The sequence below is a fragment of the Fistularia commersonii genome, chromosome 1 (assembly GCF_037954325.1).
Source record: "Fistularia commersonii isolate RoL2024-O1a breed Wild chromosome 1, RoL_Fcom_v1.0, whole genome shotgun sequence".
Lineage (NCBI taxonomy): Eukaryota > Metazoa > Chordata > Actinopteri > Syngnathiformes > Fistulariidae > Fistularia > Fistularia commersonii.
This window is the reverse complement of record NC_141284.1, coordinates 26,996,030-27,013,599: the sequence shown is the minus strand read 5'-3', so window position 1 is coordinate 27,013,599 and position 17,570 is coordinate 26,996,030. Positions and strand designations below refer to the sequence as shown.

The 17,570-nt window shown below is 36.2% G+C and overlaps 1 protein-coding gene across 1 annotated transcript in view; it reads right to left on the bottom strand.

Moving 5' to 3' along the window:
• The window catches only part of grm1b (glutamate receptor, metabotropic 1b), a 35,034-nt gene that overhangs the window by 16,447 nt on the left and 1,017 nt on the right, over positions 1 to 17,570 (bottom strand). The window contains exons 2-4 of the mRNA XM_086157567.1: positions 16,426 to 17,255; positions 9,290 to 9,539; positions 164 to 399 (exon numbers count right to left, since the gene is read on the bottom strand). Of these exons, the coding sequence (XP_086013693.1) occupies positions 164 to 399; positions 9,290 to 9,539; positions 16,426 to 17,140 (1,201 nt within the window). The 5' untranslated portion in view covers positions 17,141 to 17,255. The remainder of the gene's footprint in view (positions 1 to 163; positions 400 to 9,289; positions 9,540 to 16,425; positions 17,256 to 17,570) is intronic.

Genomic DNA, 17,570 nt, shown 5'->3' with positions numbered 1-17,570 from the left:
AGAAACTCACCCCCCCCCCCCCCCCCGGCACTTTAATTCAGAATTAAAGAACGCGATCTAGATTCCGGGAGACTTTCGGCTCCGTCCCGCGGGCGACGCTCCGAGTCGGGTGCGAAAAAACAAAATAAAAAAATCACAACCGCCCGACGGGACGTGGGACTACCTGAGCAGTTCCGTGCGTAATTCAGGTTCTCCTGCGGGTGACCGGGAAGGCGGCACTGGAAGCGGTACTGCCAGAACTCGGGGAACCAGGGGTTCCGGCTGTTGGTGCTGAGCCTGAGCTTGAGGAAGTAGTCGTCGAAGGAGGAGACCTCCTCGGACTGCAGCTTGACGGTGATGCCGCCCACCGCTTCCTGCTCGTAGCCTTCCACCACCTCCACCCGGTCGGCCCAGCCGTCGCTGCGGAGACAGGAGATTTCCTTCAGAAAAACGCATCGGCTTTGGAAAAACGCGGCCGTCCTGGAATTTGTTTTGTACCAGGGATCGGTTCAAGCATGTTGGAGGTTAGAAATCTTTGCATTTCAACTGAATGCAACGATTTATATAACGATGATCAGCTCAACGGTCGCAAGACTCCAGATTCAGCACCCCAGTGCCTTCATTGCCGTCTCTGGGGATTTCAACTATGCCAAGTTGTCGTCTTTTCTGTTTTCTTTACTTGAAACTCTGGCACAACAATTTCCTTCGGGATTAATAAAGTTGTTCTCATCTCTCATCTCATATATTGCTCAAAAAGAAAACAATTAAACTTACACAATGTAAGTCCAAGTCTGTGAAATTAAAGTGTCCACTTGGGATTCATTTGGACTTGTTTTAAGGACATTACATGTGTTTTTCCATTTTAATTTGGCATCCAGACGTCCACATTTGATCATTTCTATAGGACGGTCTAAGAAAATTAGAATATTGTGATAAAGTTCTTTATCTTCTGAATTGCAATTAAAAAAACTAAAATGACTTTTTCATGATATTCTAATATTTTGAGATAGGATTTTTGAGTTTTCTTAAGATGTAAGCCATAATCAGCAATATTAAAATAATAAAAGGCTTGCAATATTTCAGTTGATTTGTAATGAATCCAGAATGTATGACATTTTTGTTTTTGTAATTGCATTACAGAAGATAAAGAACTTTATCACAATATTCTAATTTTCGGAGACAGTCCTGTGTGTGATTTTGTTGTCGGCACATTCAACTGTGTCAAGAACAAAGTATTTCAAAGAATATTTCATTCATTCAGATTAAGGATTTTTTTTCCAAACTCTACGAAAAAAAAATTAAATAATCAGAGATGGAATTTTTTTTGTGTGTAATTGTATTTTCTATTTAAAAAAAAATGAATAAAAAAAAAAAAAGGAAGGAATCGATCACACGATAATTCTATTCTCTTGAAAAATAACATATTTGTTAACATTTTTGCGGAAAAGCCAATTTTTTTTACACGAAACGTCACACATGCAAGAATAACTGTTTTGTGTTATATGTCAAATAAATCTTTCCTTTTTGGTATGCTCTACAACGTCAAATTTTTTGGATCCAGCACCTAACTGGGCAGCGGATGTGCGTGCATTTATTTTTTTTAACCCTTTTTTTTCTGGAAGGTCCAATGGAAAAAAAAATGATTAGTATTTTTTTTTTTTTTTGGGGGGGGGGGTCGAGTGTTGGGGACCCCTGCCTTAACCCTCAAATGTGCAAGAATTTTTTTTTTTTTTTTGCAGGCTTTGCACAGAAAGGTCGCTAACCGCTGCATCATAAATATTGTGCTTCTCCCCTCCCAGATATTCAGATCGTGAAGGGCTGATCTCTTATTTGTCGACTTGTCATGTGTTTGACGTGATGCTGCTGCAGGTCCGGCCTCAGACGCGGCCTCTCCTCCCTCCTATTTTTTATTTATTTTGTGTTTGTTTTCCCCTTTCCTCTGCCTTTCTTTGGCTGGCAGCCTTCACGCTGAGGGCGTGGAGTGTTAACTGCACTTGCGCCGGAAAGGAAAGACGAGTAGAGGGAGAGAAACAAAGCAAAACAGCCTGCAACACAATCACAAGTCCGGTGAGAATTCACAGATTGGTTTTGTAGCGGGACAGAAAGCAGCCCCAACACTCAGACCCTTACGGGTGTTATGGTGTCTTTGCACGGTATTTATAGTACATGTGACCAGTATTTTGCAAATATCAGATCTGGATTTATCTGATCCGCACAAACAAGGTCCCGCCGTTGGAACAAATGCACACCGCTCCAAAAAAATATAAAGGGAAATCTGAATGAATGAAATATTCTTATCAAATACTTCATGCATGCAAGAAGTGTTTTGTGTTCTATGTAAAATAAAACGTCTTTTTGGAGCGTGTTTTTGATGTATGGATTTTTTCCAAATCCTGCAAAAAAATAGGAAAAAAAATAAAAAAAAATCAGGGGTGGAATTTTTTGTGTCATTGAATTAAATACACTGCTAAAAAAAAATAAACACCCTTTATGTTTTTTGAGAAGTATAATTCATACAGTGTGAGATTTCCTGTCATATGATACATCATCTTCAGCACTTGCTCAAATATCATAATAAATATTTTTACATTATATTTATATTCAGTAAATTATATTTATATTCAGTTGTCTGAATATAGGATTTTTTTATTTTTTTTTCAATCCCACATTCACTCATAATTCAAGGAATATCAAGGGAATTCATGTTTAACAAACATCCCTGCTGGATTGTTTTGATCCCATTTGCTGCAAAACTTTACAACTGATCCACATGTTTTCTTTTCTAATGTGAGCGTCGTCGATATTTAATCTTGTAATCTGTTTTTCCCACGCAAAAAGAAAGTAGAAAAACACAAATAATGTCCTTAGAACAAGTCAAAATGAATCCGTGTTGCTTCCTAAGTGACAGTTTGATTTCACACAACTTGCAGTTACATTGTGCTGTTAAAGCGTTCCCCTAATTTTTTTTAAAGCAATATATTTTTGAAAAAAGATGTCACCGTAAGGTTGCATCAGCAGAGAGAAGAGGTGATGATTTTCCAATCAAAGTTTTCATATATTTGCGTGTATTTGCAAGTGTATTTGCAGTCCCTATGTCCTCTATTGTAAGTCGCTTTGGATAAAAGCGTCTGCCAAATGCAATGTAATGTAATATAGTTCTCATATAGTTCTCATATAAACATATATATAACATTTTTTTTTTTTACGGTTTATACAATTTCCCACTATTATTTATTATTGTTATGTTTTACTTGAAACTCTGGCACAACAATTTCTTCGGGATAAATAAAATTGTTCTTATTCTTATTATCAATACTGCCATATGTTCACACATAAAGAGCATTGAAATTGTGTTACTTTTAGAACAACAGTGCAAAAGTAAAAAAAAACAAACAAACAAATAATTTGTCACAGAGGACAGGTAGATATTGTAGGGTTTTTTAAAGTCACAGGTGTGCTCAGGTGCGGTTGCAAAAAAAGTGATAGCAGTAGGGAAACATTTAGCAATGCAATTTTTTGTTTAAATGAATGCATGAAAAGTGAGTGATTTTGAGGAAAACCTTGAACAAATAAGTGGATAAACTGCTTATCTGGGTTAGTGGGGGGGCTAACTGCAGGTCAACAGAGTTATTCTGAGTGCACCTCCATCCCATGATGCTAAATTTCTATCCCAATTAGGGTGCTCTCTTCTAATCTGGGCCAGATTATCCATGTATGGCTTTGGGTGAGAGCCCAGGGGCTTCAGGCCAGCAGGGGCCACCAAGAGACACATGAATACTCCATTTCATGTTTGTCATGTCATATTAAAATATTTAATAATATTAAATATGAAAAATAAGTATGATTATCATTGTTATTGTTATTAGTATTCTTCTAATAATATTATTATTTATTTTATTATTATTATGTACATTATTTATTCATTTATTAATATTATTAATATTGTAAATATAAGTCATATTTTTATTATTGCTCATTTTTTCATTATTATATTATGATAGTTGGTATTGTAATCATTATAATTATCAACATGAAACATAAATATTAGTAGTAGTACTAGTACCAGCAGGAGCAGCGGTTGTAGTAGCAGTGGTTGTATTAAAATGTGGAAATAAGGAAAAAAAATATCTGAGAATAAATGTGTTAAAAGTAAATTCATATATATTTTTGAAAAATAAATAAATAATGGAATCAAGTTGAAATGTGCAAAAAAACCGAAATATCCTTCGAATCTTTTGGTGATAGCACTAGCAGTGGAAGGTTAGCAAATAGCGACAATAAAATGATGGGGGATCAAAACATTGCACAATATTTGGGATTTAAAGGAAATTAAATAAAGTGTTAACTTTCGGCGCTGGCTGCTGATCCTGTGGATCGACATACATTGTGCTAAGCTAAGCTAAGCGAAGCTAAGCTAAGCTAAGCAGCAGGACATAAAATGACACTCCATGAAGAGAAAACGCTTTATCTCCTCGTCATTCTTCAGAGAATCGCGGCCAACAGGCTGATGTCCTCCAAGAAAAGGTGCATTTCTAGAATTCCTTGGTTTGCAGACCCTTGTCTTACTCATCCTAGACAAACTGACGGTTGAAATGAGCCTCTAGACCAATTACCAATTATGGGCAATTATTTTGGCTGGCTGGCTATATTTCTTATTAAAATTCTATGCACGGGACAACTGGGTATCATGAAAATTGAAAAGCAAATTGCAATTTGCATGATACCCAGTTTTTGGCATTTTATTTCAACTTTAAAATCAATGATCATGTAAATGTAAGGACATTATTTTGTATATAATCTTCCATACAAAGTTAAACAAAAGGGAAAAAGAAGGAAAAGAATTGCAAAAGAAAATTGCAATTAAAATATTTAAATTTTTGCCATATTTTTTTAATGTTAAAATCACAAATGATCATATAAATGTACCGACATTATTTTGTTTGTAATCGTCCATAGAAAATGAAACAAAAGGAAAAAAGAAGGAGTATCTAAATTCTATGTGGATTGAAAATATTGACTCAAAATTGCAATTTAACTATTCAAATTTTTTGGCATTTTATTTGAACATTAAAATCAATAATGATCATATAAATATACCAACATTATTTTGTTTGTAATCATCCATAGAAAATGAAACAAAAAGGAAAAAATAAGGAGTTTATAAATTCAATATGGATTGATTATATCGACTGAAAATGTCAATTTAAATATTTAAAATTTTTGCATTTTATTCAGTGTTAAAATCATTCATGATCATACAAATGTGCCAACATAATTGTGTACGTAATAAGCCATTGAAAATTAAAAAGGAAAAAATAAGGAGTTTATAAATTCAATATGGATTGATTATATCGACTGAAAATGTCAATTTAAATATTTAAAATTTTTGCATTTTATTCAGTGTTAAAATCATTCATGATCATACAAATGTGCCAACATAATTTTGTACGTAATAAGCCATACAAAATTAAAAAGGAAAAAATAAGGAGTTTCTAAATTCAATATGGATTGAAAATACTTCATAAAATATGCAAAGAAAACTGTTACCAGGCCAGACCCTCGGCTTCTGGCTTTGCATAAACAATAATAAAGCTGACAAGTGGACAAACAGCGACGGGTCATATTCAAGGGAGGGAAACCGAAAAATCCACAAATCCAATAAATTTGTGGGGCGACAACCTTCGAAATGCAACATTTGATTTTAAAACCAACGGCTCTTTAGGCTCCGCCGCCGCCTGGAAGAGGACGGACCTGGTTGTCCGATGTGACAGCGTCAACACCACCTGGCCATCTGCTCACACACGCACACACACACACACACACACACACACACTCACACGCACACACACACCTCCTCATCATTGTCCAACGCCTGGCGTGCCAACAGCCCACAGCTATGACGCCTGAACGCACCAGTGCTGCACGGCAGGAACGTAAAGCCTCATATTTAGTCGTTCATCCCACGAGAAACAGAATCAAACCACCAAACCGTTTTATCTTTATCGTTATTCCAAAGCTATGAGGCGACGACGGACGGTGACCTGCACCTCGTCGTGCACGCTCACCCGCTGCATCTCTTTTTTTTTGGGAAGAAAAAAAACAAAAAAACCCTGATGTCGGAGTCACCTTGACCCAGAAAGGAAAAAAATAAAAAATAAAAATAAAAACGCCTCCTCCTCCTCCTCCTCCTCCCTCCACCAAACTCATGCCCTCTTTATCTTCCGTGGAGGTTTAAGCTGCCGTGCAAAATCAAGTGGAAGGGGTGACAGAAAGTTTACTCTCAAACTGAAAAAAGCCGTTCCTCCGAAAGCGACGATTTTTGGAAGGAGGTTATTTTTCGAAAGCAGCTTTAGCTCACAAAAAAAAAAAAAAAAAAAAAAATGGCCCAAAATTCACAATATTGTATTGTTTATAGATGTTTCCACATGGTTATGTGGAGGTTTAATATAAATATAAAGATATAATATAAATAATAATATTTATAGAGCAAATGGAAAAAAACATTTCTCTTTATTATCCATCCTCTGTAACCTGACACATATTTAAATAACGGTTTCATCAATTTAGTTACATTCTCTTTTCACGAACATTATGCATATTCAAATTTACGATTCTGTTTTTTTTAACTTAGTTAAATCATAGGACGTCTTAATCCAACTGGTTATTTTGGAGTTCAATTATGTTTTATGATTTAATCTTTGCTTCTTTGAACACATGACTTTTGGTTTTCATGTTATTGTGATATTTAGACGTCTATTTGATCCTCATTTTATCTTATTTATCACACATATTGTATTGATCTTTCCACCTGCCATCAGTGTACAACTGCAATATAAAAGATTAAATAGATATAATATGAGGCGTGTTTTTTTTTTCATACATAGCGTGAAAAAAAAAGGGTTGGACACGAGAGACCATCAAAAAAAATCCCCAAATGAATAGTTTGTATTTTTTTCTTTTGTCTGAATAAAACCTCACTTGCTAATCCTTGAACAAAAAAAAAAAAAAAAGTGAAATAAAATAAAAAAATCCTTACACTCCGGCTCCGAGTGGCTTGGGAAAATAAATTATAAATATTTAATTGAAGTGTATTTTATTTGCGTTAGTTCCTTTTTTTAATTTTAGTTCTAAATCGGAAGATCGTGATCTTGAAATATTAAAATACGCTCAAAATAAAACGTCACGCTTGCGGAAGCCTGGTATAGCCGCCAAAATGCCGTCCACTTGTTGAGATTTGTTGAGAAATGTAAAAAAAGAAAAATATCTGAAGAAAACAGAACATTTAATGACGCCTGGGCAGATTCGTTTGCGTTTACTTCTGACAAGAGCGGCCAACCAGTTTGCCTAATTTGTGGAGAAAAAAACGGCTAACAATAAAAAGTCAAACGTCGAAATGTTCAAAATGTGTCCATTAGATAAATAAAATAAAAGTTTCTCTGCAGCACTATGTGGATTTCATTGGCAACACACTATAGTTGTTTGTAAGTGTAAAGGTAAGTGTCTTCTTCTTCTTCTTTTGGCTTTTCGCCACAGCGAATCAACTTTCTCCATGTAAGCCTGATCTCTGTATCCTCCTCTCTCACAGCAACGTATTCTCTTTCACACACATATATTCTGTCTTGCTGTGACTAACTTTCATTCCTCTCCTTTCCAGAGCATACCTCCACCTCTATAGACTTTCCTCCACCTGTTGTCTGCTCTCACTACAGATCACAATGTCATCTGCAAACATCATGGTCCATGGAGATTCCTGTCGAACCTCAACTGTCAGCCTGTCCACCGCCACTGCGAACAAGAAGGGGCTCAGAGCTGATCCCTGATGGAGTCCCACCTCCCCCTTGAACTTCTCTGTTACCCCTACAGCACACCGTGCCACTGTCTCACAGCGAGCATACATGTCCTGCTCCAGTTTAACATACTTCTCTACATTTTTCCACATTTTCCAACATATATCATGCCTTTCAATGCATTCCAAGTCTTCCACCTTCATCGTTTCCTTTTCTCTTTCTTTGAGTTTTGTTTCGAAGCGTACGCAAGTGACGAAATTCAAGTGTGGTTGCCACGACGACAAGATTTTGACAAGAATTTAAGCCCGAGTTCACCAGTTGAGCGGCACTTAAGCTACTGTGTCGGGTTCATATGTCTGTAAATCAGTAAAATCATTTGCTAGAAGTAACACAAAGTCCAAATTGCTCCTTTGTTTTAGTGTAAAGGAGGTAAACAGGTAAATTATAAAAATCTTCATCTATGATTAACTTTTGCTCTAAAAAAAAAGAACATGACAAATTAATATGAAAAATGAATACTAAAAAAAAAATTGATGAAATTACACCCTAAAAATATTGTTGAGTTAAAAGAGACAATCTTGTTATAGTGGGAAAATTTGCCACTAGAATTTATTAGAAAATGGATTGGTAGCATGTTTAAGAGGGGATATAATATTTACAAGGCTATTCTGGTTATTAAATCAGTCTATTTAGTTTTAACCGTTTTTTTTTCCAATAGTTTTTGTGTTTTTTATAGAAGAAAGAAAAGATTTTGACAAAAGCACTAGACGTTTTTTCATCCAAAAAATAATTTTGTTTTTAAATTTTAAAACAAAAAATACATTAGAAAATTACTTTTTCGTTTTTTTTCTCCAGCCTGTTATTTTTAAATCCACTGTATAAAACACCCAGGTTTTTTTATTCCATTACATTGGCTGAATATTTCTTCAAATACATTTTTAATCATACCTATGATGAGCCATACAGTAAATAAGATTCTCATTAGAGGCCTCAACCTCTGACCATTGACTTTTTAATCCTTTTAATTATCTTCATTTCCATTCTGTTTTTATTATTATTATTGATTTTTTAATTTTCCAGATGCAGCAGAGACCATACGGTCTCTTTTCTCTAATGAAAAACATTTAAATTTTGCAAATTTGTATTATTCAGCTGTAAATATATGACCATGTTCTCTTTAATTCTACACTCGAAAACGATACGCTTTCCCTTTCCCTACTTTCTTTCTTCGCATTTCAACCTGAAACTTTATTTTTACTGATAATTTACAATTGCCATTTTTTATTTTTCGGCTCCTTTATCGCATCTTGTATTCCCAAACAGTACCCTTTATTTTAGAACTCGATTGAAGACAAGAGGAAAATGATTTTACATTTTATGTGCGTGGATTTGCTCGAAAAGGCCAATTAGTTTGCGGTGTATCCGAGCTAAGAGTTGAAAGAAGTTTGTAGATCGATAAAAAAAGTGGAAAAGCGTGTGTTTGTGTCTTGACCGACAAGCGTGACGGACAGATCCGGACAAACCTGCCAATTAGAAGGAACTCTCCGGCTACTCCGAGCCGCCTCATGGCCATCAGCAGCCCTCGGACTGTCATGCCCTCACAGAAACACACCACAACCCTGGCTTTGGGCAGACGCTCCCGCAGCTTCCGCAGCAGCCTGTCAAACTGCTTCTCCCCGGCGTTGCTGTAGATCTTGTCAGAGTGGGAGAGGCAGAGGCCTTCCTGCGAGGCCAAATCCTTGAACACCTCCATGCCGCTCTCGCCGTAGTTGCCTGTGGATGACCAGAGGAGAGGTATATAACATTACCGTAATTTCCCGACTATAAGGCGCACATAAAACGGTGCGCCCTGTGTGCGTTGTTGTTGCAAGGCGAACGAAGTAGAGAATACCACGGGAACGTTAAAGGGGGAAGTGTTGGCGTTTATTGTATATAAAAGAACGGGTATGTGCGTTATGCAGATAAATCATCGTTTTAACAACCCCGAACACATCGCCGACATAGACGAGGTGCCGCTCATTTTTGGCATCCCGGAGCTGTTGTTGGAGCTTTCGCAAAGGCCGGCATCATTTCCGAGGAACCGCGCGGCACGGAAAGTGACTCTGAGAGTGAAGAAAGTGAACCTGGCATGTTTGATGGAGATTTGGCGCAGCTGTTCAAATCAGAAACAGAGGATGAGGACTTCCATGGGTTTGATTGATGACGATTACCGGTAAAAAACATGTGAATACCAAACTCAGTTTAGCTCCCGCTCTATTTTTAAAAATGCACACTTGTATGCTTGTGTGTGTGTGTGTGTGTTGTTGTTGTTGCTGTGTAAGGCGGACATAATAGAGGACACCATGAGAACGCAATAGGGGGAAGCGTGGGCGTGGATTGTATATAAAATGCACACCCTAAAATCAGGTGTGCCTATGTGTGTGTTAGATACAATAATGGCACACATAACTGAGACTGCGCCTTTTAGTACAGTGCGCCTACTGGTCGTGGAAATACGGTATAAACAGTTATATTGTTTAAAAGATAATGAACAATTTTTTCATATTTCTTTATTTTTAGATTTTTATAATTTTTTATTTTTACAATTTTTATATTTTCATTTTTTTTATGTTTTTACATCTATATATTTTATATTTTTATGTTTTATATTTTTACATTTTTATATTTTCATATTTTTTTATTTTATTGATGTTTTTATATCTTTAAATTTCTATTTTCATTTTTTATTTTTATATTTTCACATTTTATTTTTTTAATTTTTTAATGTTTTTATATCTTTATATTTTTTATGTATTTATTTTTTATGTTAATATCTTTATATTTTTATTTTTTATTTTAACATTTTTAAATTTTAATATTTTTTATATTTTCATTTTTTTAATATTTTCTTATTTTTCTATGTTTGTATTTTTTGCATACCTTACAATCGTGACTGTTCTCTTTTATTATTCTTATAATAATAATAATAATAATAATTTTCATTATTATTATTTCATTATTATTATTATTATTATTATTATTGATATTATTATTAGCACTATATTCTTTTATTTTTATGTAGAGCTCTATTTTGATTCCTCCCCACTTGACTGTGAAGTAGGAACTGCTTCCAATGAAAGTTATCAATAAAGTATTCTGATTGTGATTCTGATTTACTGTGTGACTCTTAACACTGGGGATTTGCCAGGCTAAAAAAAAAAAAAAGAAAAAATCAAAAGCTTTTTTTTGTCCACTGAGTACATTTAATTTTAATTTGCTTTGCAAATTGACTTGTTTTATTTCCAAATCATGGAAAAACGCCATGAGTAAATTGGCAGTCGGCATTAAAAAAAATCCTCCTGACAGTTTAAGCAGGAATCGGCAAGATGTTGAATTTAAATTTATGTTTTATATCAGATAAACTTGAAACTTTATCGATCGCCATCGCGAGAATTCCTTTGTCACAGCAGCATAACAGTTCTAAACACAAAAAAAATTAAAAAAAGCAAAATAAATATGAATATAAATAGAAATCTGCAAGTGTGTGAGAAATATGTTGTTCCAAGCACACACATTCTGCATGTGCATCAATAATAGCAAAAGCCCTCTAAATAATCCCTCACTTTATTTCCAGCATTTATTCAGACACACAATGTCAATGAATGTATAACACACGTGGATATTTAATAATCAGGACGGATTTTATCCGGCACCACTTGCAAGGTGCGGCGTGTGGACAACAAGTGAACATTACACTTCTTGCGAGTGCTTTCTGTGGGCGGAATCTCAATTTGCATTATAATCGTCGGCTTACGCAACGATTGCTTAATTATTTTTATCATCTTACCTGCGAGACGCAAGGATTTTCTCAGCTTTTTCTGGGCGAGTGCAAGAGTGTCAACTTGGAGCGATCATTTCATAGAAAATAGGGCAGGGTTGTTTTTTATGCCGGTTCAAACACAGCTTGTAACAGCTGCTTGTACAGAGGAACCAAAGTTAGACCGCAGAAACACTGGGAAACAGAAAAGAAAGTCTGATTTATAAGTCGCCTTGCGCATAAAATGGAAACCGGTGTTTCTTGTGATTACGAAACAAACCATTTCTTTCACTGCAGGTGGTGCCATTTTCTTTTTTTCCAGCTCTCGACATGGAAAGGCCATCACGGAAGAATGCAACACCAACAGCAAACTATATTTTCACAAAGAACGGCAAAAAATTGTTTACCGGAGATTAAGATGGGTTTGAGTAAAAGTAGAGGTTAGATTGGCATAAATGTTAATAAACGTGGAAAAGGTCTGGTCGGCCGGTCTGAATCAACCGGTAGGCTGCAGTTGAAGGTTGCCATGGTGATACTAACAGCTCCCTGTTCATTTAAATGCCACAAAGATGTTTGTTGAACTCAGACTTATGTCAAAACCCGTAACTGCTATCACCACCCGTGAAAGAATAAACTAACTTCATGTCCTCTGCACGGCATCCATAGATCTGCTCTTTGGTCTTCCTCTAGACCAGAGGTGGGCAATTATTTTAGCTGGCGGGACACATTTCTTATTTAATTTTTATGCGCAGAACCAACTAGGTATCATAAAAATTGGACAAAATAAAAATCGCAATTTAAATATTTCAATTTTTTGTTATTTTAATTCAACTTTAAAATCATTAATGTCATTGTTTGGCATGTATTCATCCATACAAAATTACAAAAAGAAGAAGTTTCTAAATTCAATATGGGTTGAAAATATTGAATGAAAATTGTTATTTAAATATTTACATTTTTGGGCATTTTTTTGAACTTTAAAATCATGAATGATCATATAAATGTAGTGACATGATTTTGTATGTATGCATCCGTACAAAATAAACAAAAAGGAAAAAATAAGGAGTTTCTAAATTCAATATGGATTGAAAATATTGAATGAAATTTGCAATTTAAAAATTTAAATTTTTTGGCATTTTAATTCAACTTTAAAATCATTAATGTCACATAAATGTACTGACATTGTTTGGCATTTATTCATCCATACAAAATTAAGTACAAAATGAAACATAAAGGAAATAGAAGTTTCTAAATTCAATATGGATTGAAAATATTGAATGAAATTTGCAATTTGAATCTTAAAATTTTTTAGCATTTTACTTCAACTTCAAAATCATTTATGTTGTATAGATGTACCAACATTATTTTATATGTATTTATCCGTACAAAATTAAATACAAAATTAAACAAAAATTAAAAAAAGGAGTTTCTATATTCAATATGGATTGAAAATTTTGAAAGAAAATTGCAATTTAAATCTTTACATTTTGGGGCATTTTATTTGAACTTCAAAATCATTAATGATCATATACTGTATGTACCGTCATTATTTTGTATGTATTCATCCATACAAAATTAAACAAAAATGAAAAAAAGGAGTGTCTATTTTCATATATGGATTAATGAAAATTGCAATTTCTATATTTCAATTTTGGGGCGTTTTATTTCAACGTTAAAATCATTACTGATCACATAAATGTACCGACATTATTTTGTATGTATTCATCTATACAAAATTAAATACAAAATTAAACAAAAAGGAGAAAAAAAAAGAGTTTCTAAATTCAATATGGATTGAAAATATTGAATGAAAATTCCAATTTATATATTTACATTTTTGGGCATTTTAATTGAACTTCAAAATCATTAATGATCATATACTGTATGTACCGTCATTATTTTGTATGGATTCATCCATACAAAAAAAACAAAAAGGAAAAAATAAGGAGTTTCTAAATTCAATATGGGCCGTTAAATACCCGGGTCTACTCTAGACCACATGTGTCAAACTCAAGGCCCGCGGGCCAAATTTTGCTCGCAAGAATGTCCTAAAATAAGTAACTCAAACTTGTGTAATGACCATAAACTACATTTCCCACACTTCACGTCTCTCATGCGACGGCATCCCAACATTAGATTGCAGTGTATACACATCGATGTCAATTTCAACAAGTGCTTGTAACAACTCCTCAATGTTAAATAACTCTGAATGTATGACTCATTCAAATCCAAAATGTTACATATGCATTGGCATAGATGTAAAAAGAAAATATATGTATTAGTTGCTCTGTAACAAAGCTAGCTTTTACTGCTGAGGTGTTTTTGGGTGCGGTTTCCGTGAACATTCTGCTGCCTCCGTAGTTTGGTTTTTAATTCTTGGACAATTAGTTGTTTTTCTGGAAGGCTAAGGTTAGCATACTTAGCTCCATGTTTGGAATCATGTACGTCACATGATCAGCATGGATTATGTGAAATGTAGTTTACGGTCAATGAACGTGTTTGACTTGTTTATTTGAAGACAATCGGACCATTTAAGCCGTTCTCGACGTGGCGGGCCACATTTGGCCCGCGGGCCTGGAGTTTGACACATGTGAGCATAGGTGTCAAAATGCTAATGCTAATGCTAATATGCTAATACTTGCACCATGCTTATAGCAAAAAAAAGATCAGTGTGTAGCAAACTGAGCTATAACTATAATTACTTTTCTTTATGCGCTTTTTCTTGCTACTCCAAGACATAGCCTTGAATAATTTCACGTTCATTGAAGTATATTATTATTATTACTTTATCGGTTTATTATTGTTTTTATTTTTACATTTATTATTAGCCTTCAGAAGGCTGCAAATAAAAAGAGGCATACAATTTTTATTTAATCTTTATTTCAGAAATTAATGCCATTGATGTGTTTTTTTTTTAATGAATTTCAATTTTGCATGTGTGCAATTTTAAGTTATATATTGTATGGTATTGACCTTTGCTTGTTCCATATTCAGTTTTTAAGCAAAACTTGTTTTCCCATGAAAACATTCATTGTTATATCTAGAGGAAGATTTTTTTTTCAATAAATTTTCGCCACTGTGTGTTTGAGTTTGGCACCCCTGGGTTCGAGTATGAATGGTGGACATTGTACACTTTGTCAATAGGCTGCTTACTATCTAGGGAACATTGTACAAGCGGGATTATGGAGGCTAATCTAATCCCGATTAGAAATAAAATGGAAGCTGCCACAGTGCGATAACAAGAGAGCGACATTAAAATGGTCCAGGACGATGGCCACTGTATTTCCGACTCCTCGTGAGTTGCGGATAAATGGGATTTTACCGAATCGTAGTATCCGAGGGTGCGTCCAACTTCATAAACGGAATTGAACCATTTCATAACCTTGAATTTACGTGATATGTTTCATTGACATTATTGTTTTAAAAAAAAAAAAAAAAAAAAAAACATTTATTTTTGTGATGGTTTTGTAATGGTGCCTGAATAGATGCTGAAAAAATGCACCCAAAAAGAAATATCTTTATGAAACCGGTGATGAATCGTGAATAATTATAAATTATATTTTTTGGAAAAAATGAACTTGTGTTTCAAGGTACTGTTTAACAAGATACCGAATCTCGAAAAGCTGCTCTGGCGCTGACGGACAGCAGCCAACTGCTCGAGGGATTCATAAAGTATAACTCATATTACAAGTATTATTATGATTATTATTATGAGTATCATTATTATGGTTATTGTTATTGTTATTATTAGATAATAATAATCATCATCACAATAATCATAATATTTGCTGTCTTTTTTTCTCCTTTCTGTTGTCTATTATCATCCTAGTTGCTGTTTCACGCTGCTGTCTATTTATTTTAGATGTCTTTTAATTGTCTCTCTATTTATATTTATACCCATATCTATTCATACTGTAAACATTATGCTGATGAGACAAAAGAATTTCCCTTACTGGAATCACTAAAGCATATCTGATCTTATCTTATCTTATCTTATCTTATCTTATCTTATCTTATCTTATCTTATCTTATCTTATCTTATCTTACGTATTCTGCCTATTTTTGTCTATTTATTTTATTATTGTCATTGCTAATGTCGCATTATTTCTATTGTTGTTTAGCTCTGGTTGTCTATTTTTCACCCTTACTGTTTGTTTATCTAATCCCTGTTGTTTTCTATTTTCTGTCTTCTAACTGTTTCTCTATTTACATTTATATTCATTTTTATTTTTGACACTATATCCACTACGCTGCTGTAACTAAAGAATTTTCCCTATGGGGTCAATAAACTTTATCGTATCAGTTTAGGTGTCAGAACACAGGGATAAAATACTAATCTGGGTAAGAGGGACATGAAAAACCACTAAGGTGTAATACTTTGAGGAATCTACCCACTGCATCACATTGTTTGTTTCCATGACCTTGTCATTTTCAAAATGCTGTTATCTAGCACTTCCTTGAAGCGCAACGGTCGGACGGCGCTCCCGAAAGCCGTCTTCGGGTCTGCAGCAACCGTCGGAAGAAGTTGCAGCTTCTTCAAGCTAATGTGAGGCGACTCGGCGGCCAGCCTTCAACCGTCTCCGCTGCGCCCTTGTCCCAAAAATGAACCATCTTCTTATCGTGGCGACCGGATTTGAATTTCTTCGCTCGTCCGAGAGGTTTCTTTAGGGGAGTTTCCGAAAACACATAAGACGGACGCGCTTCAACGTCCAGGAAACCGAACTCGCGCCGCTAAAAAGAAACGATATCGTTTCTTCCCGGTTTGGTCGACACAACATCGGCGAGGACCGACGGAGACGGAATTTCAAGTCCGGTTGCCGAGAAAAGAAGATTTGGACCAGATCGGGGGAAAAGATGTCTTACCCTCTGTGTGCACCGCCGACACGTAGGTCCAGTTATACCGTTTGACGATGTCTAAAAGCGCCCTGGCTTGGAGGGTGTCGGAGGGCACGACCCTGAGGAAGTACTTGAACAAAGTCTTGTCGCTGAGGTCGATGCTGGTGGCGGAATAAGCGATCTGCGGGATGTTGAACAGCTGCAGGAGGTTTTGGACTTGAATAGCGACCGAGCTGGAGCCGGGCCCGATGACCCCCGCGATGGGCTTCTTGGTCGGCGGCGGTTCCCTGGAAGGCTCGCCCTCGATGCACCACCTGGAGCCGTCCCCCTCGTCCCGGATGGAGATGAGAGAGTCTCTTATGAACTCGATGCTCTGCTCCAGAGCCACGGAGGAATGCCAGCAGGAGTCCCTGATCTCGCAGCCCAACGTGATGTTGGGTAAAAGGTTGGGATCCGAGTTAATCCGATCCAAGGCGTGGAACATGGCCTCCACTCTTTGGATGCCGTACTGCTCCCGCACCTCCCCGCATTTCCTCTCCGCCACTTTCTCCGCCGAGGGCTGGTGGTGAACGGAGAAGAGGGCCCCGATTATGACGTCCCCGTCCATCCTGGCCACCAGGCGGGACACCGAACTCGGCACCACCGACCTCTCATACTTGCCCTTGGACGAAACGAACGCTTCGAACAGCCAAACGGGCAGGTGCAACGCGCATAGCAGCGTCAGGTAGATCATATTCGACATGGCGCCGCAGCTTCTGAATGCAGAATCATGTCCACTTGGCCATAATGGAGGTCCATCAATCCTTGTTTGACTTGAGGATCGATAAACCGGGTTGCTTCTCCTTCAGCGTCGCCACCTGTGTGCGAGACGGATTATTAACTCCTATTTTCGCCCAACTTTTCCTCTACTTTCTGCCAAAAATTATGTTAAAAATAGACCCCGCCCATCCATCCATCCATCCATCCATCATCCGTACCGCTCATCCTGCACCCTGGACGGGTCCCCGTCAATCAAAGGGCCACACTTAGAGACAAACAACCATTCCCACATCATCCTCACCAACATCTTATTGCACAGTCACCGTTGCAACGTTCACATTCATATCTATAATCACATTTCCACTCTTCTACCGGCGCATCTCCAAACGCACTGCAGACAGCAAAGTAGGAAT